This window comes from Salvelinus sp. IW2-2015, linkage group LG12, assembly GCF_002910315.2.
Source record: "Salvelinus sp. IW2-2015 linkage group LG12, ASM291031v2, whole genome shotgun sequence".
NCBI classification, from domain to species: Eukaryota; Metazoa; Chordata; class Actinopteri; order Salmoniformes; family Salmonidae; genus Salvelinus; species Salvelinus sp. IW2-2015.
This window is the reverse complement of record NC_036852.1, coordinates 7,413,254-7,425,261: the sequence shown is the minus strand read 5'-3', so window position 1 is coordinate 7,425,261 and position 12,008 is coordinate 7,413,254. Positions and strand designations below refer to the sequence as shown.

General features: G+C 44.2%; 1 protein-coding gene across 1 annotated transcript in view; it reads left to right on the top strand.

Annotated features, from left to right (window-relative positions):
• Positions 1–11,567, top strand: part of LOC111970972 (aryl hydrocarbon receptor) — an 87,515-nt gene extending 75,948 nt beyond the window's left edge. The window contains exons 4-10 of the mRNA XM_023997763.2: positions 3,032–3,167; positions 4,724–4,841; positions 5,060–5,201; positions 5,779–6,004; positions 6,208–6,437; positions 7,373–8,930; positions 9,369–11,567. Coding sequence (XP_023853531.2) covers positions 3,032–3,167; positions 4,724–4,841; positions 5,060–5,201; positions 5,779–6,004; positions 6,208–6,437; positions 7,373–8,930; positions 9,369–9,476 — 2,518 coding nt within the window. The 3' untranslated portion in view covers positions 9,477–11,567. The remainder of the gene's footprint in view (positions 1–3,031; positions 3,168–4,723; positions 4,842–5,059; positions 5,202–5,778; positions 6,005–6,207; positions 6,438–7,372; positions 8,931–9,368) is intronic.
• Positions 11,568–12,008: the final 441 nt, after the last annotated feature.

The window sequence follows — 12,008 nt, the reverse complement described above, 5'->3', positions numbered from 1 at the left end:
ATCTCTTCTCCTTCTATTCTCTCTCTCCTCTCTCTCTCTCTCTCTCTCTCTCTCTCTCTCTCTCTCTCCTCTCTCTCCTCTCTCTTCTCCCTCTCCTCTCGCTCTCTCCGCGCTCTCTCTCTCTCTCTCTCTCCGCGCCCTCTCTCTTACTCCCGCTCTCTCGCTCTCTCTCCTCGCTCTCCTCTCCTCTCCTCGTCCTCTCTCTCTCTCTCCCTCTCCTCTCTCTTCGCTCTCTCGCTCTCTCTCTCCTCTCTCAACACCACACACTCTAGGCTTCTATTACAAGTTCAGATCCTTGCGTACAAGTTAGCTAATCTCCCCCCGCTCTTGTATTCACTTAACACGCTGAACAACGGAATGGCTAAGTACACGGATGTTTACCCAAACCGAACAAACACACACACATACACACACACCACCTGCTACTCTCCCTCCTCAACAGCCGAAAACAGAATCCTCCTCTTAATAATTTGATCGGCTTATGCCCCTTATCATTCACTACCGTCATGAATTCTTTTTATTTATTTCAGGGTTAAAGTATATCTTGCCCATCGCATGCTCGAATAACTGAGGGTCTGTTTTGACGTGATAAGTAAAAATGAAACATCATGTGAACTTCATTATAATAAATACTGTTAAGATTCCTATAATAGTAAGTTCATAGGTGTTTATTTTTCTGGACTGCTGCCTCTCTGTGTCTCCCACGCCCTGACGAGCCTTTGCTGGTGGTCACGGGCGAGGGAATACCAGTGTTCTTACGCCTCTCCTACTGTTCAGACTACCTAGGCCTTCCACCAGGTAAAATTAGAGCTCTTTGACCAAACACTGACTGACACACCAGGCATCCCACATTATGCAATACTGCTTATAAATGTATTATGGTATCCCGGTTAATTCACGTGTTTATGAAGACATATATTATGTTATACCTTTCAAGTCACTTCTCAGCAGCCTATCACCTAGCTAGCTAATCGGTATCATACATGTCAGCCTCATAGCAGCCGTTTCACCCTAGCTAGCTTAATGGCATCATACAGGTCACCTCCTAGCACCGTTATCACCTAGCTAGGCATAATGGTATCACTACATGTCACCTCATAGCAGCCGTATATCCACCTACTATGCTAAGTGGTATCATTACATGTTCACCTCATTAGAAGCCGTATCACCTAGCTAGCTCAATGGTATCATACATGTCACCTCATAGCGCCGATATAAACAATAGCTAGCTAATGGGTATCATACATTGTCACATCATAGCAGCCGTTCACCTAGGCTAGCTAATGATATCATACAGGTTCACCTCATGGCAGCCCATTATCAACCTAGGTAGCTAAATTTACGCCAATCATATGGTACACTAAAGACAAATGTCAATATTGTCACAGTTGATAATTTGCTGGCCAGCCTGACCTATGTTGGACATGCGTAATGTGACTTCGCTCAACTTTTAACAGGTAATCTGTCAAAAAGCCTATCCATCCGCCAAAGTCAATATCAGTCATAACTGAAAGTAGCAAGCTATAATCGGAAAAGCAGAGTGGCATGGAGTGTTGAAAGATTATATATGGCCTTGGCTCTCCATTTCCAATCACAGACATGCATACAGACCCAACATTTAAATGGATGTATTTATTAAGTCAGAAGTTCATCGGGGCCAACCAAACTCTAACTCTCGTTCCTGCCACAAGCACACCACACACACATCGTTCCCAGAGAGGACCTTGGACTGAGGTCAATGTACGGTTTTTAGGGAAGCCTAAGGGAGAAGAGAGTGAGCATCTATCACACACGCTCGGTCGTTCACACCAGCTCTCTCTCAGTCAGGCACCTCACGTTCCCAGATTCTTATTCACGGCGGGAGCGTTTAATGGATGGAAGGGAGACTGGGAAAACGACATGAGTCGTGGGTGCTCGGGAACACATTGGGCCGCAGAAGCAAGCTGCTTGCCCTCTGCAACACGATGCATGTAGACCCTGGGTCATTGGCGCATATACACACTTCAGTATACCACAACACGACTACACAGCACCACTACCACACAGGTACCACACACGACACAACACAAACAGTACACACACACACACTATACAGTACCCCAACAACACACACACACACACATTACTACGGACAAGCACCACTACAGTACACAACACACACTTTGAACACACACAGCCCCAACTACACACACATCAACACACACCAACTTCAGTCCCAACAACTTACAGTACCACTACAGTCAACACCCACACACCACACAGTAGCGTACACATTACGACCCACTTAACAGGGACACGTAAAGCAGTCAAAATTCTATGATTAGGCCCATGAAGCTGTGAGCACATTAGGACGTCCCTACTGGGAAGAATGAAAATCTACATTCACCCTGCTTACAGTGGCACCACACACACCACACACACACACCACACACACACCCACACCACACGCACACCACACACACACACACACCACACACACACACAGCAACACACATCCATACACAGGTGACATGGCTGAGTTGCACTTGCCTAAAAGGACAGACGTTACACTGCACGGAGAAAGCTCTACATCAAATCAAATCAAATCAAATGTATTCTATATAGCCCTAACTTACATCAAGTCTGTATTCTCAAGTGCTGTAGCAGATAACCCGCGTAAAACCCAATACAGCAAGCAATGCAGGTGTGAAGCACAGAATGCAGGTGTATTCTAATGAATAGTTGGAATTGAACTCATGCTTCAAACAACTAACACACACGTATGCACACACACTCTACAGAGAGTTCAGAGATGCACAACCCATCCCACTTCCTTTCCCCTTCCACAAAAACATTGAATGAAAGCAGACAGTGAGTATTAGGGCTTGTCCAAACACTAGAGGGCAGCACCTGTTATTCGTATTCCCAGGAGACATTTGGAAATGACTGAATCTCATGCACTTCACTATATTTCCTCTCTAGTCTGTACTGTAGTTGTTGCTATACTCATCTTTTTACACTCTTGTCTCCCTCTTTGTCCTGTCTCCCACAGTCAGATGTGTGGTCACCAGAGTGTGTTTGAGTTGATCCACACGGGACGACAGGGCTTGTTCAGACGATCAGCCCCTTCCACTTCCCCTTACCCAACCAGTTTTGATGATACCCAGAGCCAGGGACCCCAACAGAGAGTGCAGTAGATGACGCTAGTTGTTTGTTACACTGTGTTGCTTATGTTTAGCACATGCACCCTGGTTTTCGACTGCCTCAAGCCAGGGGTGTCAAACTCATTCCATGGAGGGCCGAGTGCGGGTTTTGGTTTTTTCTTTTCAATTAAGACCTAGACAACCAGGTGAAGGGGAGTTCCTTACTAATTAGTGACCTTTAATGCCAGCAGTAAAGTACAAGGGTGGAGTGAAAACGCGGACACCGTCCGCTCCGTTGGAATGACTTTGACAACGGGACTAAGCCAACTTGTGTGGAAAGGTTTGATACTGCTTTGAAAAATAAGTGTGTTGTGATAGTAGCTGAGATATAGACATTAATAACAGGCGGGCCAGCTGTTAAGAGCATTGGGCAAGTAACGTAAGGTCCTGGTTTGATCCCAGAGCCAACTTAAATGAAAAATGTGGCCTTGAGCAAGGCACTTAACCCTAATGCTCTTGTAAGTTGCTCTGGATAAGAGTGAGCCTAATAAATGGACTGAAAATATAAAATATATTAAATATCTTCTTGTACCGTAACCTGTTGTGTACTGGTAGGCCTGAGCCCTTAACAACAGAGTGAACATCCCAGCCAACATAGTCGAGGCTACGACACCGCAGCACATTCCGCCTGAGAACTCTTCCCTTCCTGGAGAGGAGCTTCGGTCCTGTGCTGCTTCCGCTGTCTCCTTTGGACAACTCCTCTGGTTCCTGGTACAGTAAATCTAACAGTCTCAACCAAACGGGCAAGGGCCTTAACGTACCACCGATTAACTTTGTATCTAGTAATTTAGTAGAGTGGTTACAAATACGGATATTGCCTCCACAGAATGAGACATATACCGCAAAAACACCAAACACACAAACATATATATAAAACTTACTCAGTGTAGTTGTATTTAGATTTCTGTTTATCCTCATACGTGATCAACAGATTGAGAAGTCCTTACCTTTCCTCCTGCATTTCCCTGTGTCTTCCAGGCCCTGAACTCAGATGGGCGTTGAAGTTCCTCCTATGGCCAGAACAAGATGACAGATGACGGTACCAATTAGACCTACCCCCAGCTGGCCCTGTTCTGGTGGCTCCCCCATCCATGACCCCCTCTATCCTGGAGATCAGGACCAAGACCTTATATTCAGACCAAACACAAGCTGGAACTTCACCCATGAGTGTTGATATCACCAGGTTAACACTCCCATCCAGTGTTGTTATTAAAATACACTACAGTATGTCCATATCTCTCTCGTTGTTATAGCAGCAAAGGGGGGACTAACTCCATGTTAATGCCCATGATTTTGGAATGAGATGTTTGACGAGCAGGTGACCACATACTTCTGGCCACGTKGTGTACATCTAACTTAAAGACAATGCTATTCCTTTGTGTGCGTTATAACATTTATATTCATTTCTAAACGATTTCTAAGCATTTGTAATGACTTATTCATGAACGTTACTATGAATTGTAACCACAAACTGTAGAGAACAGAAAAACAACAGAATAATTAGCCAGCGTTTCTGATGGTATTCCCCCTGTGTGTTATTGTGTGTCAGAGGGAAGGTGGTTCTGGGCTACACGGAGCTGGAGTTGTGTATGAGAGGCTCTGGATACCAGTTCATCCACGCTGCTGACATGATGTACTGTGCCGACAATCATGTCAGAAGTAAGTCGTTGTCACGTTTCCAAATCAATATTACAACTTTCCTCTTTGAATGTTTGAATGAACAAACGAACGATTGAACGGATGAATGAATGAATAGTTGAACCTACAAATAGATTAAACGATGAATGAATGAAATGAACAAAAACYAATGAGTTCTCTGTATTTGCTGTACCCGWCCCTGTTGTTGACAGTTRCCTRGCGTCTGTTTCCCTCCTTAGTGATAAAGACAGGTGAGAGTGGTCTGACTGTGTTTAGGCTCCTGGCCAAGAATGGTGTGTGGATCTGGGTTCAGGCTAATGCCAGACTGATCTACAAGGGAGGGAGGCCCGACTTCATCATGGTCAGACAGAGACCGTTATCGTGAGTAGAGTCATCATCTGGACAATCCAGTCCAAGATTAATCTGCGCTGTACTCTACCGTACTCTACTCTACCGTACTCTACTGTACTCTACTCTACTCTACCGTACTCTACTGTACTCTGCCGTATTCTACTCTACCGTAATCTACCGTACTCTATTGTACTATGCCGCACTCTACTCTACTCTACCATACTCTACTGTACTATACCGTACTCTACTCTACCGTACTCTAATGTACTCTACCGTACTCTACAGTACTCTACCGAACTCTACTCTACCGTACTCTACTGTACTCTAACCGTATTCTTACTCTACTCCGTAATCTACCGTATCTCATGTAGCTATACCGTACTCTACTTACATGCTCTACTGATACGTACTCTACTCTACGTACTCTCTATCTTAACTCTACTCGTACTCTAACTCTACTGTACTTACAGTACTTAACTCCTTACCAACTGTACTCTACCGTACTTCTACGTACTCTACGTACTCCTACTCTACTTACTCTACTGTAACTCTACCGTCTCTACTACTCTGATTGTTATTCTAGACACTCTCCTTTTTATTCCTCAAGAAATAATGAGGGTGAGGAGCAGCTTCGCCAGCGGAGACTCCAGCTGCCCTTTAACTTCGCCACTGGGGAAGCTGTTCTCTACGAGGTGGGCCCCTCTCTGGACGTAGCTGACATTCCAACCCAGAGCAAGGGCCCTAAGATCAGGAAGATGGKCGAAGAAATGGCCCTGGACCCCGACTCCCTGCTGGGCTCCATGCTGAGGCAGGACCAGGCCATCTACACGCAGGTACAGCAATTMACTCTGTTTTACCGTATTCCCTATATTATGCACTAATTTTGAACAGGGCCAATAGGTCTCTAGTGTACTATGTAGGGAATAGGTTGCCATTTTGGACACGGAAAATGTCTCAAATAGTCCCGTAAGGATGGGTCGCTAAGGGTGACTTGACACGAAAAGTATTTTATTCATTCAATCATTCATCCATGCAGACCAGCCCCAGCGAGCCCTCCATCGAGCCCCCCAACCCTCAGGAGCTGTGCTCCTGGGAAGACCAGGCCTTCAGCAACAGCCACGCAATGGCCAACGTGCCTGGTGATTCCTGGCAGTCCCAACACCCCACTATGCCCAGGCCGGACGCGGGCATCAGGGAGGAGTCCACTGTCCAGGACCTGATGGAAACACTGCAGCAAATCATCGGGGACAACACCCTGTGTTCCAGGTTTGACRACTACTACTACTACTATAGAATAAATAATAGAAATGAATAAAAAACAATAGTAGATTATAAAATTGAAAGGTGAAAGTAAAGTTGCTTTGTCTAGCAACACTATCATGACTCAGAGTGCAGTATTTATTGAGTTGCACAGCACAAACGTTTGTTAGCACGTTTCTCACACTGGCTTTAGCCATAGAGGGAGCAGGCCTGCCCAGGCAAGTGCAGGGGAGTTGCCTAGCAACATGTGCCTGGAGYGAGTCAACTTCTGCATAGCGCCACAAATGTGTGAATTTGTTCGGACCGAACAGCTAACATGACAGCTAAAATGGCTTTGAAAAAATACGATTTCAGCTAATAGGGAGAAGTATGTACCAGAATAACTGCATTATAGTATTCACTAATCATAAACTATTTACATATAATGGAAATTTGTGGACATTTGTGGACAAAACTTACTCAACCTTTAAAAAATGTTTTACTTCTTCAACTACCGCAACATATTTTCATCACTAACAAAGTTCTAAACTTCTTCCGCTAGATACATCATCATATTTCTCTCCCCAAATGATAACCTAAAACATTTCTAATTCCTTATGAGTAAAAGTGTAGTAGTAATTATTTGTGATTAAATATGTGATCTAACTGCCACACAGTCCAAAGTAATGAGGTTGACATAGTCTATCAAAGTAATCAGACCAGATATTTTAATAAATTGAACTTTGAATATATTTCACCGCCTCACTTAATTAAAATGTTTAAACTTCTTGTACTACCACAAAAATACTTTTTAAAAATACTTCAAAAAAATGATGTGAATCGCATTGTATTGTATTGCTAGACTGTAGCTTGTATGAAATGTGCTATACAAATGAAGTTGGATTTGATGTGATTGCAGCCTGGAAGTGGACCTTATCTGATCTGATCTMATCTTGTTGCAGCCTGGATGTGGACCCCACAGAGCTGAAGGACTGGGAGAACACTCTGCTGAAGATGAGCTCCAGCAACTGTGAGATGTCCGAGGACCTTGATGACATRCTCAACCATGACATCCTGTCGTATGTGGAGGAACATCTCTTCAAGGAGAACGGAGGACTCAAGATGCCCGAGCATCTGGGRTCACTGCTGGGGTCCGTCAGTGTCAACAACCCTCTCCTGGAGGTACCAGAGTGCCTTAAAAATGTCGACCTGCAGGGGAATACCATGATGCCTGGAGGAAAGGGCTTCAACTGGGGGGTTGATCCCCAGCAGAACCAGTTGCTTGGGATGGGAGGCTTGAGTGCGGCTGAAACAGTGAGTAACGTTCGGGGCATGATGAYGCTGACACACATGGGCTCTCAGATGGGATTGAACYGCCCCACACTCCAGCAGGCTTCCTCCAGGAACACATTTGCCCAATCCCTGGGAGAGAACCTGGACCTGCAGAGCAACGCTAACCCTCTGGCCTTTAACCCTGCCCTGGCTGGCTCCTGTGCCCAGGTGCGGCAGAACCAAGCCAAAGGTAGGCAGCAAGGCRTCCGGGCCTCTGAGATCCTGTCCAGCCCTGGTAACGGGCTGGCGTCTTGTTCCCTGAGACAACAGATGCAGTCAGGCCTTGCCAATCGGAGCTCTGCCACTCAGGTCATCCCTGCTCCTATGGGTCTGCCAATCCAGAACCAGCTGCTGGGGTGGGGCATGAATGATCAGCCAATGCGATTCCAGYACCAGAGCTCCATAAGCCAATCAGATCCCTTTGCCGTGCCCGGTCAGGAAACCATGTGGATGCCCTTGCCCTCCTCCATGRCCAATACCAACATGGTGGCCGACACCTTGTTGGAAACMTTTGCCCAGAATATTTCAAATCAACCAAAAGATGTCATTCTAGATCCCAACCCGGCTAGCTGCCTACAAGGACACTTTTCCCTGCAGACCCAGCAACAGCAGCAGCAGCAGCAACAAATGCTGCCCACGATGTTACACCAACAAAATGGACACCAACACAATGTCATGGGCYGCTTTTATAACAACCAGGTGTCTGACTTCCAAATTGCTCCCCAGCTCCCTATCCCTGGGCTCGAGGCCCAGGCACAGCAGAACTCTCAGGCCCAGAACTACAACAGGGCTCAAACAATATCAGGCCAGTACAGGCCTCAAAAGACCTCTGCTGTCGTCACCCCTCCTCTCGTCMCTTCCAACAGCTGCATGTTCAGCAGCACCAACCCCCWCCCGGTTCCTGTCAACYGGGTCTGTTTAACCCCCAACACGMCCTTTGGTTCCCTGGTCCCATCCTCCTGTCAGAGGGCCACGGCCCCCCTCCACGACCACAGTCCCTCCCAGGCCTCCTGCTACTTCCAGAGGAACTCCAGCGGGCCCATCGTGGGGTCCTCGGCAATCCCACAAGGTGACACCAACATCAGCCCTCTGTCCTGTCAGGTGGGGCCTGGTCTAACCCCTGGGGGCTTCACACCAGACAGCCTGCTGGTCCAGCAGCAGTACCTCAACTGCAACGGGCAGACACAGGTAATACAGGCACCAGTATTTTAATGTAACCTTTATTTTAACAGATTGTCCCATTGAGGTAAAAATACCTATTTTTCAAGGGAGACTTGTTTCATTATTACCACCAGATTACAGTGTTTCTAATTGCACCAGTGTTTCGGGTTTTACTAGTAGGACAGTTATTACGAGCCACGAAGGGACCTTTGGGAAGAAGGTGTCTGTTTCATATTTGTKTTTGACGTATATTGAAGCATTTAGAGCAAATGAATCTGTTGTATGTACTTAAACACACATGTGAAGATTTGTTTTGTCCATTGCTGGTGGTTTCTTTGAGACGGGTATAATGAGGATTTTAAAAGCACTCAAACAAGCACCGTTTGCGGTGGGTTGCATGCGTTACATCATCCCCTTGTCTTTCTGATCTGTTGCGGCTAACTTGGTCCATTATTTACCATCCAGGTCACAAACTGTCCAATGGAGGAAAACATATCGTTCCAGTTCCCGCCCCTGCCCAACYGAACCACATACTTCTCAGAGAACAACCAAACCAACTGTTGCGACTTCTAGAAGGTTCTACAAGGAGGAAGAACCCGCGGCCTTTTCCGCGGCTGAATGGAATTTGTTGAGATACTGATGAGTAGCCCTCTTTGCTAAACAAGCAGATACACGGACACATACAGACTCACACAGCCAGGTGCCTTTGGGGATTCTACCACCACCATGTCTTACMTCACCAAGGAGACTGGCCAAGATGGCTTCCTTCATTTCTCTTCTATGCGTCTCAAATGGTATGTTTGGATGCAAGATACAAGGCGTTTGGACCAGAGGGTCGTGTGTCTTATTTTTCTTCTGCAACCAGACAGAAGCTCCAGTGGCTGTCACGAGCTCCTCCTTGACTTGCTTTCTCCTTGGGTGGGCATGCCCTGGTCAAAAGTAGTGCACTATATAGGGAATAGAGTGCCATTTTGGACATACAGTCACGTCTGGTCGATGTGGAGGAAAGAMAATATATTTATTGGTTGTTTTGAATTGTGCCTCTTTGTGCCTCCGATGTTAAAGAATTGCCAGAAGATTTTGGAAAGGAAAGACGGAAGATGATGAAGTAAGCAGTAATAGGGAAAAAGAGAGAACACGTTGAATGAGATTCCTGGGATTACTTTTAAGTTTTTTTTTTTTTAAATCCCTAAATGCATTTGAACATATAGGATCTAGCCAAATTCCAAAAGGAAAMGTGAGATAGTCGATGCCTGGTAAATTGACTACAGTATGACCATAAGGGCAAAAAGAAGAGCATATGCATTTGGAAAATGCTAAATATGTTGGCATACGATATTATGGACAGGATGGATATCATTACATACTGTACAATATGTATGTATAGATGATATACAGTTTAAACTGTATCAACTGCTTATTTTGATACAGAGGGAAAAAAAACTATTCCCCAGCAATCATAATACTTCAATGGCCTGAATGAAAATTGAAAAACAGTTTCCCTTGTGATGACTTTTGAGACTTGCCACATGTTCTTGCATCACAAACCATGCTCCATTTTGATATATCCCATTATTACAACAAGATATGCTAATCAGAATGTAATGARGACAACGACAAAAAAAATCATATTTTGTATTTTTATAAGCATTTAACCAAAACTATAAATATGTAATTGAGCCAGTTTTGTCTTTTCTGTTATTTTGTGAAGTGTCCCACTGGGCACACACTGGTTGAATAAGCGTTGTTTCCACGTCATTTCAATGAAATCATGTTGAACCAACTTGGAATAAACGTTGAKTTGATGMCTGTGCCCAGTGGGATTCCTGTGCACCTGCGGTTTTATTTGCTTCTGTTGTGCTTCTATTGATAGAAAACACCCAAGAAGGGGAGGTGCCTTGGTAAAGTAATCATGCCGAAATGCATCAGATAGTTTYAGTGCCTCATTTGCATAAATATGCAGATGGGAAACCGATTAACCAATCATGTAAAAGCATATAATCACCAGTCAATTTGAAAAGAAAAAGTAGAGCCACTGTTCAAACAGCATTGTTGATATGCTCTCTCCTATGCCTATGTGGGAATATCTTTCACTTTACTTTCATTTCCTTGATGAATTATTTTATTGCCCTGCAGTTCTACAGGGAAGTAATATAGTATTGGCAGCTACAGTTTCAGAATGATCAATGATCCAATTCAATGTGGATTATTCAATGGGGGATCGGGTGCTTTCAAAAATCGTACAAAAATACAGAACCTATAATGAACACCGTAAGAGTCCATATTAAAGTATAGTATTCAGTATTCTTGTCTGTATGCTTCTGCACAATGTAGGCACTATAACTATTGCACTGAGGCCAAGGCGCCTTTCTATATGCAGTACCATTTTAATGTGTACATACTATTTTTCATTTGTATTTTTAAGTAATTTGGCCTTCAAAAGATTGACATCTATTATTGTACACTATTTTATACATGTGTTTTCTGCACACAGAACAGTTCATGTCTGTAAAACATTTTTTGACCTGTTTCCTCAGAACAGTATTTATAAATATACACCTTGTGSCTTTTGTTGTTTTTCTGCCTCTAACAATGTATCAGCCATGGCGCTTACGTCTKAATTGTTATATTTCATCTRCACATTAAAGAGGTTTAATGACTTTACACAGGTTTGTCTGTTCTTATCAGAATCACTTTTATTCGACAAGTACATGTACAGTACATGTAACTGGAATTTGACCTGGTGAGATTTATTTATTGGTTTTCACAATATCCAATAAATGTTTAATGTGACGTTCAATTATACAATTTTATCAGCAGAGCAAATAAATATACATTTAAAATTAAATAAACAAAAACATACAACGTATWGATATATCACACATACTGTATGTAGTATACCATACCATAACACTGTCACGGATCCCTCCGGAACTTTCCTTACGCACACCTGGCCCCTATTCCCAGTGATTAGCAATTGTATAAGTATGTCCTTGGTTTGTCCTGTCGATTATTGTTAGTATGTCCGTTGATTTGTGTGAGTACCTGTGCTGTGTGTTTTGGTTTTCGTGCCATTGTCGATTGCGCAGATGATTGCGGGTCTCA